This window comes from Zingiber officinale, chromosome 8B (assembly GCF_018446385.1).
Source record: "Zingiber officinale cultivar Zhangliang chromosome 8B, Zo_v1.1, whole genome shotgun sequence".
Lineage (NCBI taxonomy): Eukaryota > Viridiplantae > Streptophyta > Magnoliopsida > Zingiberales > Zingiberaceae > Zingiber > Zingiber officinale.
The window spans coordinates 62,936,091-62,958,383 of NC_056001.1; the positions used below are offsets into that span (position 1 = coordinate 62,936,091).

Genomic DNA, 22,293 nt, shown 5'->3' on the forward strand with positions numbered 1-22,293 from the left:
ACTTTTTGAGTCGAGTATCTCTCGAAAAGTAATACAATCTTAGTCAGCACTCCAATCAGATGACCACAGCTTTGGCTCGATAAGATTGGAAGACCAAGAGATGTATACTTCTTGAGTCAAGTGTCTCTCGAAGAGTAATACAATATTAGTCAGCACTCTAATCAGACGACCACAACTTTGGCTCGATAAGATTGGAAGACTAAGGGAAGTATACTTCTTGAGTCGAGTATCTCTCGAAAAGTAATACAATCCTGGTCAGCACTCCAATCAGACGACCGCAGCTTTGGCTCGATAAGATTGGAAGATCAAGTGATGTATACTTCTTGAGTCAAGTGTCTCTCAAAGAGTAAATACAATCTTGGTCAGCACTCCAATCAGATGACCACAAGTTTGGCTCGATAAGATTGGAAGACCAAGGGATGTATACCTCTTGAGTCAATCCTGGTCAACACTCTAAGTAGACGATCATAGCTCTAGCTCAGTGAAATTGGAAGACTAAATGATGCATACTAGATTGAGCACTTTTTTGACAACAAGTGTAATCATGATCATCATTCTAATTAGACAACCGTAGTTTTAACTCGGCGAAATCAAAAGATTGGAATTATGGAGACTTGCTTTTAAGTATGATTGAGGCCCTTGAAGTGTTTTATAAACACTAGAAATGTGGTTGGAAAAATCAACTAAGCAAGATCATCCATGGTGATTGAGGGAGAGAATGCAAGATATTGCTCAAGGAATGTTTCTCAAGGAAGAACAACATTCCAATAATTGACTATATCACATTCACCTCAATTCAGCAATGGTGGCTTAAACATTGAGGAGATGGTAAAAGATATGTTGATAAATTTTGGGTTTATCCTGAAAATTTTGGGGGAAATTATCCTCTCAGTAAACCACAAGCCTTAGTGAAATAGAAATGAAAAATCTCTATAAGACAGTAAAAGGTCACGAACCTTCTAATGTGAGGGTTAACCACTGTACCAATATATATGATACATTATGGTATCTAAGAAATTATGAGAAGGGAACTAGTGTAAAATGGTAAATTTTGAAATGACTTAATACCATTAAAGCAATATATATCTAGTGGTAAAATCTCCATTAAATATGGAGAATTATGCGGATCCGCTATGCCTACCAAGAGATCAATTATACTTCATGTCTAGGGGAATCAGTTTAAAACTCAACATTTAAATCGAGTAGCAGTAACCCAACCATGTTGACTTGAGATCCCAAGATCATGTTTCAAGAGGGACTACTAAGCTACAAGATTTAAGGCACCTAGGAGTAATTACTCTAACTCATTCCTGGAGACAAAAGGTGCAACCTGTGAAATGAGTAAAGGATGAACAAAAGTTCTTAATGATTCCTATATTATACCATAAAGGGTATAATAGGGTATTGCAGGATACTCTTAATAGGATGTCACTTATATAAGTGTGAAGATGGACCGCTTCAATGAAACACTTATGAATCTCAAGCTTTTTCCATGGCCAAAACGGACACGATAGAGAACTAGTAAAAGCCTAGGGGCTATTAAGTGGATATGATTGTCTTGGTTTACACCAACGGCTAAATAATTCAAGACATAGTTCATTGGGCAGTCAAGTAAATCCGATTGTATTCCACTATGAAAGGTTCATAGCCACAAGCTACCTTTCCTGATGTAATAGTCTTTCGATGAAACTCTTGTTTGAGATTTGAAACTTATCCATAATTTCTATTCATGTGGGAGATTGATGGAAAATTGGTTTGGTGACCATTATGGATAAGACAGCTATTTCACGAGTAGACCGTCGTAAACCAATTTCTCGAGTGAATGAGAAATTAATGTTTAATAAAGGGTTGCTCCGGTATGATCGGATGGAAATTTAATTAGCATACGAGTTGGATTCATGGATGAACGCTAACTCGAGTATGTGGAACTATTGAAGGGTATGAAATTATAATTAATTTCAGTTATTAATTTACTGATTGATTAAAAGATTAATCATTGTGATATTAATTAATTGATTAATTAATATTTACAATAGATTAAGTAAATAATTAATCATATTAATCAATTAAATTAATCATAATAAAAAGGTTTAAGTGAAAAGGTTTAAGGAAAAAAACACATCCCATATCCTTTCACCTTTTAGAAGAAACCTTTCACCTCTTGAGAGTAACCCTTCATCCCTATAAAACAAATATCATTCCTTCCACTCAATTCGAACTCAATTCTCAAGTTGTAAATTCTCCTCTTGAGTTCTATTCTCTCTCTCCTCTCTAAAGAGTTTCAAGGCTTTGAAAGTTCGACAGGGCTCGAAATTTGGAGTGCTCTTATTTCGAGACGCAAGTCATTGTCTTGGGAGATGATTGCCAATAAATTGTAAGCACCTGGGCGGGACAATATCATCTTAAGGAAAGAATGTCTAGCCTTCACCTCGACCTTAATACTCTTATCCTTAGGGATAAATTTACCCAAAGGTGTTGTGTCGATATCCGAAGGGATAACTCAACGACTGACGAGATTAGGTCGGTAGTGACGATACCAAGAAAGGTATGCCTCTTACCGGAAGGGGTATTTCGATAATCGAAACGAGATGTCGAAAGTATAAATGGGACAAGGTCCATATCGCCATACCGAGCTCCACCGGTTAGAGTCATTGACTCATCATCAAGATGACTAACTGGGCCCAATTGTTGGATCTCAATACCGAAAATCAATATACCCATATTTTCCTTAGAGGAAAAATATCCAACAACTACTACATTAAACTTCCAAACTCAACACACCATTCACTATAACAAAAACCCTCATAGACATCGGTTTTCCACCGGTGTCTATTTCATTTTCGACCGATGTCTATGAAGCCGATGTTAAAAGTCTGCCATTTTAGACATCGGGTTAAAACCGGTGTAGTATCACTTAATGACACCGGTCTTCGAATCGGTTATTAACCGGTGTAGTATCACTTAACGACACCGTTTCATCAACGGTGTAAAACCGATGTAATATTGTATGTTAATAACACCAGTTTTGGCAGCGGTAAATGACCGATGTAATATTAGTTAATAACACCGGTTTTACAGTGGTGGAAAACCGATGTAATATGTATATTTTTTAACAGCACAAATTTGATTTCCGAAACAATGAAAAACCGACAATAATAAAAAAAAACACAAATATTCACAAATTATACAAATATTCTTCATTCAACAATATCCATAAAATACACAAATATTCACAAATTATATAAATAATCTTCTTACAATAGTATCATAAAATACCCAAACATTCTTTTTTACATCAAAAGTTAGCTAATAGATATCAAAATCAAGGTAGAACATTCTTTTAATAACACATCAAGGTAGAACCGCACTTCAAATGTAATCTAGCATGCATTCAGCCCACTCGAACCGCACTTTATCAATTTCAACTCTGGAGTACTTGAGATTTGTAAACTGTAAAAACACATAAATAATATATTAGTAAACCAAGACTAAAAATCATAGTTGAAAAAGTAGTAAGAGCACCAGGTAACAAGATGACTAATTGGAATGCTTAAAAAGAAAAATATTCATCATTTATCTCAACCACATCATATAGTGATAGATCTATCATTCCTGGGAACTTAATATAATCCAAACCAAAACTTTTAATCTAACTACATAAACAATAATTTAATCTTTCAAATTCAATTCATTAGTAGTCGGCCCAAATGGCATAACTGTTTACCACTAAGAGTACATGAAAAGTAAATAAATTTACTTTTAGTTTGCAAATAATAAATTCACTTTTATCACTAAGAGTACATGGAAAGTAAATAAATTCCTCAGCAGCAATAAAGATGAGTAACATCAATTCATTTATATGATTTCCAATGAGATATATATATATGCACCTTAGATGATAATTTATGTTTCAGAAGTGAAGCAACAGAGCATAAAGCAACAATAGTCAATAACCACACCGCATCGCCAATGTCATTCATGTAAAGATTCAGCCGTAGCAAGGACTTAGTTTTCTTAACAAACTCAGTGATGCTAAAGGCGCCTTTGGGACCAATCTCATTGTTGCCAATATCTAGAAGTGTTATTTTTCCTAAACAAGAAGAAATATAGTTTTACATAATTGCTGATAAGTAGTACAATCAATAAATACTGGAAAGCCAACAGATCTGATGAAGAAATTAAATCTGCAAGAAAGAACTGCATGGATAGAAAATCTAAGTGTGTGTAAGTCTTATTAGCTTGAGATGTATAGATCGAATTGCCTTATTCTCAACTAGTGCTCCAGCAAGACTTGCAAAACCCTATAAAATTTCACATCGAAATAAGGTGTAAGGAGTAAGGACACCAGAAACAAAGTGTAAAAGATCTAGGAATTTCATAAAAAAACATGAAAGATTGCCCAAGAATAAGGTCATACAGAATATTCAATCATATTATTGTTAAGTTCCAGTACACGTAAAGTTTGATTTTCTTTCAGCATATCTGCAATAACCCTTGCACCCTACATAACATATTTAGCATTCAGACTTTACCAGAATCAAGAATCATTTTCTTCCTCAAGACATCGGGCAATGATTGAAAACCGATGTCTATGAGGGTTTACATAACAATGATTGGACACTGCGTTCAAAAATTAATCAGTACTTTAGAGCCTTCAAAAATTCCCACTGCGTTCTTCACAGACTCAACATCAATGTCTATTAGCCAAGGAAAACTAGGATTTAATGAACACCATAGCAACCTCCTGCCGGTTGTGAATTTTCACCACTCAAGATAAATTCAGACGAAACTAAAAATATATTAAACAGTCAATTTGGCAATCATGGGATGCCCATTTTCTTGGCTAAAAAGTAAAGTTACAACTTTGACTAGTCTACCATGTATTTATAACGACCACTTCCTCAATTAGAGTAGGTGGAAATGAACTTGGTTTAGTCACAAACAAGTAGCAAAAATATAGGCCTATCACGGAACAGACGAGTATAAAATAGGGAAGCCTCTTTGCATAAGCCACTTGAGAATTCAATAGATCAACTTATAAGCCCAGAGATGAGCAAGAGGCGAGTGTTTTTTTTTTCAAACAGTTGGAAACAATAAATGACCAAATAAAGAGATGATAAAGGACCAATAACGATCTATGTTGATCAGAAGGCAATTGAATGAATATGAGACAAATTCATGGTCTGAATTAGCACCTAGGTGATTTGACTATCTTGAGGTTTTTCAGGTTAAACAACAGAACTAGTGAATCTAAGCAGAATAATCATTTGATATAATCCTGCTGGCCACTCTTGACTCTCAAGCTTGATTTATTTAGTATATACAGCAACAGAAAAACCAATTAATCTGGAGATAAGCTTAAAGTTGCAAAATACAAACTATCAAATATATGATTTTAGGTTAACTTCTTTCCTCCTAATCAGAAGCATATTTCCTTTACTGCTACAGGTTCAGCTTTAGATAAGATGGCAGTAGCCCGTCTCAAAGAACAAGGCCTCAAAACATATTATTAGCAAAATGTGTTACAATATGATATGAAATAGCAGTGATGATGGAATAAACTTGCCTCAGCAGAAACCTGTCTAGATTCCAACAGGTCAGCTTTGTTGCCAGCAAGTGCAATTATAGTGTTTGCGCTACCTAACACAGTATGTGGCACCGTCAACATTCCATAGATTAAATAAGTGAGAATCGTGTAACACATAAAATTTAGAAATTAACAAATTCTGATGAGAAAATAACTTGGCCAATTGTAAATGCTAGTTGCTTCTGTAAAAAAGATTACAGATGGCTCAGTATTACAATCATGAAAACAGCAACATCATGTTCATGCATTTGTGTTAATATTACTAGTGTTTCTATTACCAATCGTTCATTATTTGAGGTATTATGTCTTGCAACAAAATATTATTGCTTATGTAGATCTCTGAAATGTGTCAAAACAATCTGAATTGCTTGTCAGACACACAATAAGGACTTAGTGGAGCAATTTCTTTCCCACTAGTAAAGATGCAAGGCTTTGTTAGTACTGCAACTTTAGCTAACCTCAGAAAAGCTTAGGAAAGCTGAGTTGACCTCATAACTGCATATCTTAAATTTCTAATGCCATCGTGGAAAGAATTCGGTCAAACCAATCTAGCCAGAAAAGTGATGCTTCATACTACTGGTCATACCAATATCTAATTGTGAGTATTTACTTGGTCACCAAGTATGTATCTCCAAATAAGACTTGGAAATTCACATATCATCCATTTCTTCATTAGTTTATCAATAAGTTGGGAGTACGTGATGTTGCCAGACCATGCCAAAGGAAAAAAAAAATGCCATACAACTTATATGGCAGCATAACAATTCAACTCAATCAAAACAATATTTAAATTATGACATACCAAATTTTAGGGCATATACTGAATGTATCTAGTAGTTTCAAAAATAAATATTAACTTTGAGAACTTTAGTCCCAATTCCATTTGAGCTAGCCTTAAGAGAAAGGTCGAAAATTTCAGATTCGTAGACGATAGACACAGCAACAATCTACGGATTATATATTTCACAAACAAAAGGAAAAAAAACAGAAAGGACTACCTGCGCGTTATTCGTAAGAAAGTTAAAGACTTAAAGTGTACCTTTTAGCCGAAACTACGTTCGAACGGCTGAAATCTCCCCCGAGATCGCCGTGCAGACGCTCTTTGATAGATCTCTTGCTCCCCGATGATATCTGATCAGCATACATCGAGATGAGATAAATCAGATGATTCAATAACAATTAGGGGAGATTTGACCCTCTGGGGCGAGCTAGGGTTTGCGGCGAGGGAGGAGACGAGCCGCGGTGCCGTGCCCGAGGAAATAAAAAAAAAATAATAACCCTCGTTCACTTATCTAGTGTTAATCTTACGAGTACTGAAAACAGCAACATCATGTTCATGCATTTGTGTTAATCTTACTAGTGGTCGCGTCCTCTGCAACGGCGAGCGAGGCATCCGCCACAAGCTCCAGCAGACCACCATGGAACAGCCGCCTTCGCCTCCTCTCGCCTCCCCACCTGCTCCTGCCCCGCCTTCTGCCGTCGGCGTGGACGAAGGCACTTTCGAAAAGGAGCTCTTCGGCCTCACCGGAGGCTTCCCAGGCGGCGAAAAGGGCCTTAAAGACTTCATCCAGCGGAACCCCTCTCCTTCCGAGGCAAAGGCAAGGGCAGGCGGCGAGGAGAGCATCGCGGTGTTGCTGGCGCGGGCGAAGCCGAAGCTCCCCGAGCTTCCCCTTTTCCTGCCCGGGATGATCGTGATTGTGAAGAACCCCAAGAACCCTTTCCACATGTGCAGTGGGATCGTGCAGAGTCACCGACGAGAAGGCTGGTGTGCTCTTCGAAGGGGGTCATTTATGCTGCGATTTTGCTTAGGACCGAAGCAGGTGGTTTTGATCCTGATCGGGAGAGGCAGGTACGCTAGAAGGAGAAGAGGGAGATGAGGGGCTGAGAGAGATGGCCGGAGGAAAGTGGTGGTGCCGTAGCAACGATATAGGTTTAGGGCTAAGTATGGGTGGACGGCGCAATATAAGTTTAGCTTTAGAGGGAAGAGTGAAGTGTTGTAAATTTCGGTTAAGTATTGGTGGGAAAATTATATTATTTTATTTTATCATAGACACCGGGTTTTAAAAACCGTTGTTAACATCGGTGTCTATTAACGAAAAAAAAGGCGCTCATAGACATCGGCTTAAAAACCGATGTCTATGAGCAAAAATCAGCCCTTATAGACACTGGTTTATGGAAAAATCGGTGTAAGATACTCAAAGACATCGGTTTTTGCTTAAAATCGTTGTTGTTCCACCGATGTCTATGAGGGTTTTTCTTGTAGTGATTGAACATATTCACGAGCCCTTTAATCGAGTCGAGCTCAAGCCCAAGTTCATGAGATTATAAATGAACATATTCCCAAGCTCTTTAAACGAGCCGAGCTCGAGCTCGAACCCGAGTTCACGAGTCTATAAACGAACATGTTCTTGAGCCCTTTAAACGAGCCGAGCTCGAGCCCGAGCTCGCGAGCTTATAAACAAACATGTTCGTAAGCTCACAAGCTGAATATCCTTAAGCTCGAGCTCAGCTCGATAAAACTGTCAAGCTCGAAATCAAGCTCGAGCTCGGCTCAATAAGCTAAACGAACGAACTCGAACAAACTTTTTACCGAATCGAGCTCCGAATGGTTCGCGAACCGTTTGGTTCATTTACATCCCTACCCGTCATGTCTAAAGAGACTATGGAAGATAAATCACTGTTCTATCTGAGATCGTTGTGAATAACCCATCAGACAATTATCTTCTATACTTAGGGAGTCGTCGAACGTCAAGAGCCAAATCACTAGGAGTGTCTGCGAAGCTTAAGAGAAAGAGAGTTAGAGTGGAAGTCATGGGTGCTCGGCCACTCCGATACTCAAGTAAATCTTAAATGAGGGAGATGAAGAAGAAGAACAATAGATAGAGAAATGTGGGGGTTTTAAGTGTATGTGTGCGTGTATCCGTACCTTTACTTGTAGGAGCGGACTACTTTTATATCACGGTGAATATATAGTACTTCACTCTTTATTAATAGAATACCATATCCAAGTAAAGAAAGTGTCCCGTCTTTGGATATGGGGACATATCATTTATATTCTGTATTGTATGTAGAAGATCGTGTAGGGTCATGTCATGTCAACCATATCGCTCCACGTGCTCTGACAACCACGTGTTGTCCCACATGCTATGCCAACCCGTATGATATTAAGATAGTTGGGTCAAAGAGAGTGACCTGTTAAGTCGAGGAGTGTTAGATGGATGGAACTGAGCGGGAATGAGCAGAGTGTCCAGTCAACAAGGCCGAGTGGAAATGGAGTGTCTAGTCGGCGAGGACGAGCGAAGCCGAGACGAGCGTCGGATCGGCAGGGCCGAGAGGAGCGTCAAATCAGTAGGGTCGAGAGGAGCTTCGGATCGGCAAGGCCGAGGAGATCAGTCGAATCAGCACGGCCGAGAGGAGCATCAGATCGACAGAGCTAAGAGGAGTTCCAAATCGGTAGAGCCAAGAGGAGCCTCTTGTCTTGGAGCAGTTGAACGAAATGATGGAACGACTCGTCTTGGGTTAACCCAACCGAATGGTAGTTCCTTTTGTTTTAGGTACATCCAAGCGGAGATGATCTTATTATCAAATCTTGACTTTGACCTCTATTTCAACATGACTACTAACCCATTTGATACACACGGATGCTTTGAATACTCTCCGTATCAATCACTTTAACATAAATCTGACTTTTGCATTCCAATACTCTAGCGTCACAATAACGCTTTGAAAAATCATTTATCATATTTAGGGGCCCAAGTTTCCACCTACCACTTCTCTTCGATCTTCATTTCTAAGATACAAGTCCATGTAAACCTTCCAAAACTTGTAATTTAATTGGTTAAAATTTTCACAAGTTTGTATATTTTAAATTTATTTGATACATAAATTAATTAGAAAAAACAAAACAAAACAAAACCGTTTGCATCTAGGTTTTCTTTTCTTTTGTTCTTCGACACAATTAAGTTCGGATGGAACTGGCGATCGATCGAGTTCACGATGAAATTCAACTTTCCTAATTCCCCTTGATAATCTCAATCTCTAGCTTCCAGTTTGCTGAATCGGCAGGTGGTGAAAACCACACACACATCACATCGCGCTGCTACCTTGATTTGACAAGGGAAAAAAAGAAGGAATTGCCCTCTTAAATGCCTTACTTTCTTCCTCTGTTACTTCCTCTTCAAATCCTTCCCCATTTCTTCCTATTTATAATCCATTAGCTACTCTCTTTTTTTCAATCTTTCTTTCTTTCTATAATTATCAATGGAAGAATATTTATGTGGCATAGGTGAAGGTGAAGGCAGTAGCACGCCGGCGCCGGTGCCTAGCTACAACTACTACCACCCCTACACCTCTGCCTCTCCGGAGGAGATCAAGGCCAAGATCATGTCGCACCCCAAGTACTCCGATCTCCTCGCGGCCTTCATGGACTGCCAAAAGGTGTATAGACTTCAATTAATTACCATGCACCCATTCAATTCTCTCCAAATCATCACTCGATCGCCTACTAGCTAATTATCATCATCATCATCGCTGTTCCATGCAAGGTGGGAGCGCCGCCGGAGGTGGCGGCGAGGCTCTCGGCCATGGCTCATCGGCTTGCTTCGGATCCCACCGCCGGCCGCAGCCAAGCTCCCCCCGACCCAGAGCTTGATCAGTTCATGGTATATTATATATATGCAAATTAAAATCCTTAAATTAAAGCTGATCGATCAATCCAATTAATTACATATATACACCAGGATCTGTACTGCGATGTGCTCATCAAATACCAGGAAGAACTAACCAGACCATTGCAAGAGGCCAAGGACTTCCTCAACAAGATCGAGTCACAGCTTAATATGCTCACCAATGAGCTTCTCCTCTCCGGTACGCTTAAATTACTACCCATAATTTATTTCTGTCTTTAGGGTTGAACTGTAGGATCAAGGACAGGCACAATTATTCATGAGGCTATAGAAAAGGCCTGCAAGATCTTCTTCGACCATCTAATTAATTGATTAATATATTAATCCATCCTCATTAATCAATTCATTAGGCTTAATTTTGTTTAATCATGATACTGGAAGAGGAGGAATAATACAGCTTACTATTTACTAAGCTGTGTATGGGGTGCAATAAGCAGGCTTAGGGTTCCCAAAGGGCAACTTCTCCACCTCCGTAATAATCACAGATATGATGTTATTGTCATGTTTTTGATCTATTTATCTATCTTTATACATACACATATTCACAAGATAATATATATATATATATATATATATATATATATATATATATATATATATATATATATATATATATATATATATTACATAGGATATATATATATATATTACATAGGATGCTATTCTTATCATTCCTTGTTTGACTGAGAACAGTTGCACCCACATGAAATCATGTTGTACAGTTTGTCAGTAGGGCCATGAACAAAGAACCATGTCGGAAAGTTAATTGCATGTAACTGATGAGTTTATACATATGCTGCAAAATGTGCACTCACATAATTGGTAGGATATATAGTTTTCTGAATTCAGTGGTTGTTGGTTGAAGATGAATGAGTGCATGAAGATATCCGTTGACTGTGGAAACTCTGGTTGGATATAAGTGATGTAAATAGAGAGATGTGGAAGAGAAAAGAAATTTTATTGCGAATGAGATTTTGGTCCTATATTATAAGTTTTATGATATGTTGGTTGGTTTATATTGATTCACATGTATTGGTGATGTGAATAAATACATGGGGAAAGACTCTCTCTAATGCATGGATGCATAGGGGGTGCAAATCCAGGGTCCGAATTATATTGAAGCATGTTGACTTGTGTGCGGCCATGGCTTGCATGTGCTGAATGTCAGAGTAAGATTAATGTAGAAGCAAAACGGCCAAATTAAAGTAAGATTAATACAGAAGTAAAATGGTCGAGTGAAACACTGGTGTTCATCCGCTCGGTATCTTTGCCCTGTCGGCACTAGCTCGCTCGACCTATTTGTCTGCTTCGCCTGACCGACCACTTGCTCGATCTGTCTTTCTATTCATCCGATCGTCCGACCAGTCTCTTGCTCGGTCTAATTGCCCGCTAGACCTGTCTTCCCGATCGGCCAATCTGCTACTTGCTCATCCAACCATTAAGTCCGTTAAGTCCGCATAGGTTTAGAATTTAGGGTAAAAGAATTAGTTTGTTTTACAGGCTTTAGGGTAAAAAAATTTGTTTGTTTTACGATATCGTAGAACTCCGATTTCATGTATAATTTCTCCATATAACTAAATCCATAGTTATCACTACCCCAAAAGGTAGAGTTGGACTCGAAGTTGTTGTAATTTTCTATTTTAGAATTTTAGAAAAAATGTTAAGCATCCATTCTTCTCGATTCAATGTCAAATGAATTAATATTTTTTAAAAAAGAATAAGTCTCAAATTATGTGAAGGACAATAGAAACTAAATGATTGTAATTTTATCTGAAAGTGGAGAAGATAACAATTTAAAAATATGGCTCGAGATTTATGGGGTGAAGATTTTACGTGGTCCTGTAATACAAGAGGTGTTAGTATTTGGTCGGAAAGGGGTTCTCGTCGTTGGCCCTCCGACGCTCAAATCAGTACTCAATGGGGAATAGTAGAAAGTTGTAGCAGTGAGTGTTTTTAACAATAAAGTAACATATACCTCTGTCTGTAGATAAGAAATTCTTTTTATGTCTTGTCTCTTACCACAGTCATAGGCTCTCCGCGGACGGTCGTCCGAACAGTCATATCTGACCTGCCATGTAACCTATTCGGCCCACTACACCCGACCGAGGGACTTGTGTTTCGACTGTCTTAACTTTGACTTCCACATCAGCTGTCCTTTCCTGCTTTGACCCATCTTTTATGGGACCTTTTTTTTATCATCTTATCATATGATATTTGCATAATGATAAAATTATTGTCGTATGAATTGATCATAAGTTGAGGTCATATAAATAACCTTTTGTAATATAAGGTAAACTATATACAATAGATGGTCCAATCTCTTCACCATGATCTATGTTGGTACCAGTTTCGTGTACCAGAATTCTCTTTTAGTAGAAACTAAATCATGTGATCATCATGCTTCAAATTGACCTATGTCTTTTGGCACAAAATAAATTCATAGGCAAGCACATATAGTTTTCTAAATAAATAATGAACATTAAAGGATGCTTTATGAATTTTTTTTTGATAAATTTAATGTCAAATAATTAAGTAAATGTTGCTTTTGTAAAACATTTAGGTAGAATATATATACCAAACAATGGAATATTTATAAATTGTGGAAAATATTTGACATTGAAATAAATTGCAGGGTTAATTGGATTGATATCGGCAATAACTAATATATATTGTTTTCAAGAAATAGAATATTGTCTATCAAAGATCAAGAAAGAAGCAAAAACATGTATAAAGTAAAGATTCAACTTGAAAATTGTCGAAATGGTTGATATTTGGCTGAGTAGGGTTAATTTACATAAATTCTATCATTATAGTCAGTTTTTTCATCCGTTGAAGGTTGAATGAAGAGTCATAAGTTGAATGAAGAGTCATCTCCATTCCTTGCTTAAATACCACTCGAATCTCTAAGCCTCAGCATAACCCAATTTTTTTTTTCAGCTTTTTACTAAAATAAGTGGCCACATTTCCTTATTTACCAAAACAAGCACCCTAATTTTAAAACTACCAAAAAGAACATCAAAAATAGTATTATTCCCTTTCTACCGCTCCCACCAACCTCCTAAATCCCCTTTCTCCAAATGTCGTTTTTCAATTCATACGAGCCACAATTTAAAATTTATAAATCAAAAGTTATTTGTATAGTTCGGATGCACATCACCTGATCATAGGTCTCACCTTATCTCTCTCTTTCCTCTTCATGTTCTTATATTAACAACTGCAATATGAACCTCTTCCTTCTTTGCCATATCTCTTCCTGCATTTATACGACATTGCAATAGAATAAGTAGAGAGCTTGGGTTTTGTCATAAGGCATTAAAGAGGCATTAAAGAGTGTTACGCCGAAGGATTACGACTTTGAAGAAAATCGGTGTGGAAGGATAAATTTCAAGCAAGACTACATTTGGTAGAAGAAGAGAGATACGATTCCATTATGTATGTATAGTATTTGCTATAAATTGGTCTGTAATATCAAGAAAGACTAGGATGATATTCTTTAATCAAAAGGAAGGTCTGACATCATATCTACCTTCACCTCACTCAAAATTTCCTATTAATTATAATTTTGTTGATATCCAAAAACCTAGGTCCATCAATGGATTTCGGTCAAAACCCACTGATGAACCTAGAGAAGTCAGATTGCACCTAAATCAATTCCTGTGGCTTTCTGATGCATCAAGGACTCCAACGGTGTCGTCTATTATTGATTTAGATCTCTCCGGAGCTGATCTAATCTTACGATAAAATTTAGCCAAAACGTGAGCCTGATATGGAAAAATATCAGGCTCACAGTGGGTCTGATTTGAGATAATATTACGCCCAAGCTGGGCCTAATATAGTAAATATTAGGCCCACGTTGGGCTTGATATTATCTCACATCAGGCCCACCCTGAGCCTGATATTTTCTTATATCAGACCCACATTAGGCTTGATATTTGCCATATCAGGTTCAATAGTGGGTCTAATATGGAAAAATATCAGGCTCTTTTTAATCTTGATGTGAGAATTGTATAGTTGAATTATTTCTTAAATAACAAATAGGGTTGTAAATTGAGAGTGTGTGTTGTTCATTGAATTACAGCAACTGCATTATTCCATGCCAAATGACATGACACAAGAACTTCATTGACAGTGGTTAGAACCTATATTTGACACCATATCTACCTTCTCCTCACTCAATCCTTCCCATTGATTGATATTTTGGTGAAATTTGACTACCCGAGGTCCATCAGTGGGTTTTAGTCAAAATCCACTGATGGACCCAGAGAGGTCAGATTGCACTCCAAATCAATTCCTGTGGTTTTCTAATGCATCAAGGACTGTAACGGTGCTATCTATTATTGATTTAGATCTCTCTGGAGTCAATCTAATCATACACTAAATTTCACTCAGGACGTGGGCCTGATATGAAAAAATATCGGGCCTATAGTGGGCCTGATGTGAGATAATATTAGCCCCACGGTGGGCTTGATATGGGATCATATCAGGCCCAACGATGGGCCTGATATAGGAAAATATCAAGCCCTTTTTAATTTTGATGTGAGAATTGTATAGTTAAATTATTTCCTGATAAATTTTCAGCCAGAATGTGGGCTTGGTATGACATATCAAGTTCAACATGAGCTTGATATAACACCATATCAAGACCAACGTGGGCCTGATATGCTCTCATATCAGGCCCACATAGGGCTTGATATGGGAGCATATCAAACCCATGTTGGTCCTAATATGGGAACATATCAGGTACACGTTGATCCTGATATGGAAAGTATTAGGCCCACATTGGTCCTGATATGGTGTCATATCAAGGCTTTTTTAATCCTGATATAAAAACTATATAATGAATTATTACATGAATAACATATAGGCTTGTAAATTGAGTTTAAAATGTAAGTTCTGACATGAAAAATTGGGTTTTGTTGAGCTTATAAATTTAAAGTCCACATGGAGTAGTTGATTGAAATCCAACAGCTGCACTCCTCTATGCCAAATGAAAGTGGTTAAAACTAAGGTTTGACACCATATCTATCTTCTCCTCACTTAACGTAACCCTTACTATTGATTTCTATTTTGCTAAAATCCAAATACCCTTGGTCTATCAGTGTATTTTGGTCAAAATCTACTAATCAATTATGAAAATCTATACATGCTCTATTGTTGGTTGCTTTTTGAATTTTAACACCACTGATTCTTACATTGTAACTTTACTAACTTAGTTTGAAATTAATTTTTCAGGGATGATTATATTGCTGAAGAAATTCTCTCTGAAATATGGAATACGCTTGATGCAAATTCTATTGTGGAACAGGGAGCTAATATAGTAGAACTACTTAGAACTAATATTCCATCTACTTATGAGTATACTGGTGTCACTACAACAAATATGACTTTCCGCAACGCACAATTATGCTATCCCCAGCGTGCATCGCATACTGCACAACTCAATGCTGTTAAAAGTCAGAACACATTCGTAGCGTGCGACAACGCGTTGCAGTAAAGTGCATTCATAGCACGTAGCTGCACGCTGCGATAAATTGCATTTGCAGCGTGCAGCTGCACGCTATGAAAAGTGAATTCACAGCATGCAACTGTACGCTGCGATAAATTGCATTTGCAGCACGCAGCTACATGCTTTGGTTAATATCATTCGCAGCACGCACCGCGCGCTGCGGTTAAATGCATATAAAATAAAAAATATATATCACACATAATTATCAATATCGTACAATTATAACTAAAGGAATAACTAAGTTACAGGCATATGAAAATAAATAAAATAAATATCATATAATTTTTATTTCCAATAGAAATAACTGTGTTACAGGTTGATAAGGTAAAAAAAATAGTTGATTGCTGCCACTTTAACTGATGGGATCGATATCATGTGCTTCATTCCCTTATTTGAGCAACTTTGGTGAGGGTGAGAGCAACACCAGGTGAACCATGACACCAATGCACAAGACAATCTGCATTGAATCCCTCGGTCGATGGGTAGTTCCCGCTGATGAACCAGTTGTTAATCATGTAGTTAAGGGTGCCCTTAACATATTGCAAGTCATCTTCATTGAGATTAACACCCATCAAAGCATGCATGATACCAGCAAGGCCATGGGCAGCCCCCCAATACCTCTCATCGTTCCACTCATACATCAATGGGCAGCTGCACTTGCTGGCTAGTCTTTTTCCATTTCTAATCATGTCCTTAGCTACTGATCTCTACAAAATTATGCATCTAAGAAAACACTATTAAAAAGAGCAAAATATGGAAATGAGATAATAAATTTCATCCTTTAGTCTCACATCTTCAAACGATAGTTCTCATAATATGCTTGTACTAGCATAACATCCACCTACGTGATTTAGTACTTCAGGTTGGATTAGAGTCTCTTAGACTTAAATATGGTATTAGAATCAGTCCCTCACCTCTAACGAAGTTGAGATTGAGGAGAGGAGGTTGAGATTGAGGGTGGAATATTAAAGAAAGTTGGAAGTGAGAAAGATAAAACTTTCAGTCCTATTCTCACATCTTCAAATGAGGACTCTCATAACATGCTTAAATACTATAGGTCATCCTTGTAAGTGTATTGATATTTTGAATTAGATTGGACTCAATCTTGGACATTACAACTATAACGTGTGAATGATTTAGAAAATAATGAGAGAAAACAAGAAGGAAAGTTACCATATGAGTTGAGGGAATTGTTCCCTTGCTGATGTGTTTATTTAAGAAAGAACATGCCCACAAGTAGTCAGCTCTTCCATATAAAAGCTCATTTAGGACGTCGTGAGGAAATTTAATCTGTTTAGAAGAAAATGATAAATAAAATTTTATGCAACTAGCAATAAGTTTCTTGTGGCACATGATATCGATCCCAACTGATGCACTTGCATATCTGATGTATCATACCAATGACACTTAAACAATGCAATAACATCCGTGAGACTTGTAAAGAGAAAACAAGAGAAATCAATGATCTTGAAGCAACAAAGATGAAAATTAAACACAATTAGAAATACAAGTAATTTGACCTTTGATTTAAATGAAGAAGGAAGTCACCTAGAAGATGAGATTCAAAATCCTGGTACGACACTTGTTGAATACTTTGATTCTACTTGAAGTGAGGAGGAAGAGCATCATATCCGGATTTCAGAGGAATTACAATGCAATATAGATGTACAAGAGTTCTTAGCTGATAATCTGCAGATTGAACAATATAAATTTCTCCCAGAGCAGTATAGTGACTTAGAGGAGGAGTTCACAATTACTGATAATCCATATATTCTAAATTCTCAATTGCTACAAAGGCCTATAGGAGAGGCAAGAGTTGAGGCTGTATTGTTTGTTGGACAGATTTTTCCTTCTTGATAAGAGTTCAAGAATGCACTTGTGAAACATGCCATGAATAAAAATATAAGATATAACCTAGTTAAAACCTGGATAAATAAAGTGAAAGCAATTTGCTTTAAGCAATTATGTACATGGAGAGTGGTTGGACGGGGTGATTTGGAGTTTACTATTACAAATATGTAAAGGAACATCAATGTAGCATTGTAAGGGAAAGTGTTGATCATCAAGTCTGCTCTTCCTCATTTGTAGCATCTTTTATTGAAGAGCAAGTTGTTTCTAACGAACAGTGTAAACCAAGTATGATTATATCTTATATAAAAGCTAGGTTTGGCGTGACCATATCATATAAAAAAAGCATACATAGCTCGGGAGAAAGAGATAAAAAAAGGTGGTTGGAGATTATAATCAAGCATATAGAGATCTTTCGCTATATCTGTGTGAGTTGAGAGTCAGGAATGGTAACAATCAGTTCAACGATGTTTTTGGGCTTTTGGCGCATGTTGAAGAGTATTCAGGTCGTCTCTACGCAAATTGATAGGAATTGATGCCACACATCTAAGAGGAATGTATCCGAGTGTGTTGTTGATGGCTACAACGATCGATGGTAATGGGAATATCCTCCCAGTTATCTTTGGAATCACTGAAGTTGAATGTGGGTTGACATGGGAGTGGTTTTTGAATCATACAAAGATATTCTTAACTGTCGATGCACAGTTAATGAGCATAGTATCAGATTGACATCGTGGCATTATATCAGCAGTTAGGAAAGTCTACCCAACCACCCATCATGCTTTTTGTCACTACCACATGTCTTGCAACATGCTAACAAATACTGGCAGTAGGTTATCTTTAGGCTTGTTTTGGGCAACAGCGCAAGCAAACACAATACTCCAGTATGATCTTATAATGCAGTCCATACTTGAAAAATATCCAAATATCCATAAGTGATTTCAGAACATTGACCCTAAAAGATGGGCTAATGTACACTTTAGTGTGAGAAGGTACACAATGTGAACCACTAATTATGTAGAGAGTTTAAATGCTTTGTTCAAGTATACACATAAACTTCCCATAAACATATTAATTGATAATACCAGAAGAAAAATAGCTCAATGGTTCTATAATCGGAGGGAGGAAGGCTTGAAATGGGAGGGTGCTTTGACACCTAATGCTACTATAGAAATGGATTCAAGGAGAGATAAAGCTAGATCATATAAAGTCCACCCCTACTCTCAATCTGAAATGGAAGTAGAGACCTGGGATGCTTCATACATTGTTGATTTGGAAAGAAAATATTAAAACTACAGAGAGTTTCAAAATTCTGGATTGCCTTGCTCACATGTTATTGCTGTAATCATTTATCGAAACATAAATACACTCTCTTATTGTCAGCATTATTTTCATTCACAAAATTAGAAGGTCACTTACATGGATCGTATTTATCCTTATCAAAGTAAGGAATTTTAGCCTTGTGGTGTAAACAACTTTATAGTTCTATGTCCCCATAGCCTTGTACAGCTCGATAGGCGAAAGAAGGCATGGATCGAGTCCAAACATAACGGGAAAGTAAAAATTAAATGCATCCACTGTAAACAACTTCACCATAATTGAATGACTTGTAGAATACCGCCAACCCCTGCTAATTGACTTACTGGTATATGTATGTAGAAATATTTTGTAAGCAGGAATATTATGCTTGATTTATATATTTTGTATGAAGACAGAATAAATCCATATCTTTTGTATATAGTACATCCTGGAAAATTTTGTATGTAGTGCATTCATATATATGTTTTTTATTAGTATATGTTTGCATGAATTTAAAGATAAACAGTTGTGTTCAGTTTTGTAAATTTTATATCTCTGATATGAGAAGTGTCAATTGTCTAGATATTTCAAAGTTAGTTCTTGTAAATTAGATTTCATCTATAAGTTATGACTAAATTACGATAAGTTTCAGCTATAATGAATCAGAACCACGTTGGGCTTGATATGGGATCATATCAAGCCCAACACTGCGCCTGATATGGGAAAATATAAGGCCCTTTTTAATCCTAATGTGAGAATTATATAGTTAAATTATTTCTTGAATAACAAATAGGGTTGTAAATTGAGTTTCAACTATAAGTTATGACTTAAAAAATAAGATTTTGTTGTGCATTTAATTAAAACTCGAAAGTGTGTGTTTTTCATTGAATTCTAGTAACTGCACTATTCTGTGTCAAATAGTATGACATAAGAACTTCATTAACAATAGTTAGAACCTAGGTTTGACACCATATTCACCTTCTCCTCACTTAACCCTTCCCATTGATTGATATTTCGGTGGAATATGACTACCCTAGGTCCATCAATAGGTTTTGGTCAAAATCCACTGATGGACCTAGAGAAGTCATATTACACCCAAATCAATTCCTGTGGCTTTCTGATGCATCAAGGACTCCAACGGTGCCATCTATTGTTGATTTAGATCTACAATAAATTTCAACCAGAACGTGGGTCTGATATGAAAAAATAGCAAACCCACCAGTGGGCTTGATGTGAGATAATATCATGCCTAAGCTGGGCCTGATATGAAAACATATCAGGCCCTTTATAATCCTAATGTGAGAATTGTATAGTTGAATTATTTCCTTAATAATAAATAGGGTTGTAAATTGAGTTTCAACTCTAAGTTATGACTTAAAAATAGGATTTTATTGTGCTTGTAAATTAAAACTCGAAAGTGTATCATGTTCATTGAAATTCAGCAACTGCACTATTTCGTGTCAAATGGTATGACACAAGAACTTCATTAACAGTGGTTAGAACCTAGGTTTGATACCATATTTACCTTTTCCTCACTCAATCCTTCCCATTGATTGATATTTTAGTAAAATCTGACTACCCTAGGTTCATAAGTGGATTTTGGTCAAAATTTATTGATGGATCTAGAGAGTTCATATTACACCCAAATTAATTCTTGTAGCTTTTTGATGCATCAAGGACTCCAACGGTGTCGTCTATTGTTGATTTAGATCTCTTCTGAGCTGATCTAATCTTATAATAAAATTCAGTCAGAACGTGGGCCTAATATGAAAAAATAACAAGCCCACGTTGGCCCAGATATGGTCTAATATCAAGCCTATATTGGGCCTGATATTGGACCATATGGCACAATAAGGTATGAGATCAAATAAGGTGAAGTCGTGCTTGATATTTTCTCATATCAAGCCCACGTTGGTCTCGATATAGGCTAATATGACAGGATTTACAGAACACATCTTCTTCGACACATCTTCTTTCTCAAAATTAGGTCAACTAAATTACAATCAAGGTGAAAACTTGACATTTCACGAACCTCCTGTGGCTTAGGACTGCCATCATCTTCTTTCTTGAATGTACGTAGCTCCATTGCTTATTTAGTTTTTATTTTGCGTGGGGTTATCATTAGTGTTTAGGGCGTCCGAATTCATTTTGATTATGACTGCTGGTTTATGCTTGCTCAGTTCAAGATGACTTCAAAAATAGAGTCCTCAAGTGGAGGTGCTGCTCGACCTAGTTATCCTAGTTATGTAAATAGAGGGCATAGTAAAAAAAATAAACTAGAAAAGTAGCCATTTTCATTTCACAAAATTTATTTCTTTTGTTCAACTGATAGCACAACAATAACAGTTGATTCGAAGCACACCCTTCTTGTGGGTCCTCGACCTCACTAATTGTCCTTATGTAAGAGTTGTGGTCTAGAATATATTTGATAATTGGGATTCGAAGGAACACAGCTTCATCTTCCATGGAAAAAAACTACAATTCACAAAGGTTGATGTTGCATTGATTCTAGGCCTACCCGACAATGGAGACACAGTTCCACTTGATTTAAATGAGGCATCCAGTTGACTATACATGGAGGTTTTCGAAGAGTCTGATTGTTCTGCCAAGCATTTGGAGGAACAAATAATGAAGTCAAGATCAAATGATAAGCTGTATTATCAGCTTTATATTCTGTATTTTTTTTTACAATTGTTTTGTTTGGTGGTACTAACAACTTTGCTAGATTACCTGTGTTATCTTTGATTGACTGTCTAGATGATTTTGACAACGTAGCCAGATTTAACTACAGTTTCATGACTCCTCAATTGGAGGTCATTGGTTTAGAGGTTACATTGAGGCCAAAACCACAAGTTGCTGATTTAACCCCCAAGGCCCCCTTGCTCAAGGGATTTCCAACTATATTGGCAGTAAGTTAGATTATATTTGACTCACAATATTTGGTCTGAATTATTTTTAATCATTATAATCACATTATAGGTATGGGTGAGTGAGCACATCTATGTCATTAATCCAAAGCATCTTGAACTATTTCCTAGAATCATTCGGTGGAATTGGCCTAACTATTACGTTGACAAAGTCAAAAAGATGATAGACCATGTGAGTGGTGAGAAAATTATTGTAGATTTAATTATGGTAGAGTCAGAACTAATTTTGGCATTAGACTGGTCTCCTCCAACTCAAGGACCTAATCTATTAGGCCAAGGTTCTTCACATCACGGTCAAGAAGGTATACTACATTGCCTAGAGAGTTTCAATTGCAGTGAGTGCAAGGAAAAGGCAGAACATATTGAAAATTTAAGGCAACAATTAATTACTGCTGCTCAAATTTTAAAGGATGTTAAAAGGGAGATGGCCACGGTCATAAA

The 22,293-nt window shown here is 36.9% G+C and overlaps 1 protein-coding gene and 1 pseudogene across 4 annotated transcripts in view; both read left to right on the forward strand.

Moving 5' to 3' along the window:
• The first annotated feature begins 5,137 nt into the window (after nucleotides 1-5,137).
• Nucleotides 5,138-7,396, forward strand: LOC122013893 (annotated as a pseudogene).
• Nucleotides 7,397-9,524: 2,128 nt separating this feature from the next.
• The window catches only part of LOC122015607 (homeotic protein knotted-1-like), a 29,271-nt gene continuing 16,502 nt past the window's right edge, over nucleotides 9,525-22,293 (forward strand). Inside the window, exons 1-3 of one of the 4 annotated variants that reach the window (XM_042572594.1) lie at nucleotides 9,525-10,024; nucleotides 10,096-10,248; nucleotides 10,327-10,453. In XM_042572594.1, coding sequence (XP_042428528.1) covers nucleotides 9,848-10,024; nucleotides 10,096-10,248; nucleotides 10,327-10,453 — 457 coding nt within the window. In that variant the 5' untranslated portion in view covers nucleotides 9,525-9,847. The remainder of the gene's footprint in view (nucleotides 10,025-10,095; nucleotides 10,249-10,326; nucleotides 10,454-22,293) is intronic. The other 3 variants (XM_042572592.1, XM_042572595.1, XM_042572593.1) reach the window with 3 other exon arrangements.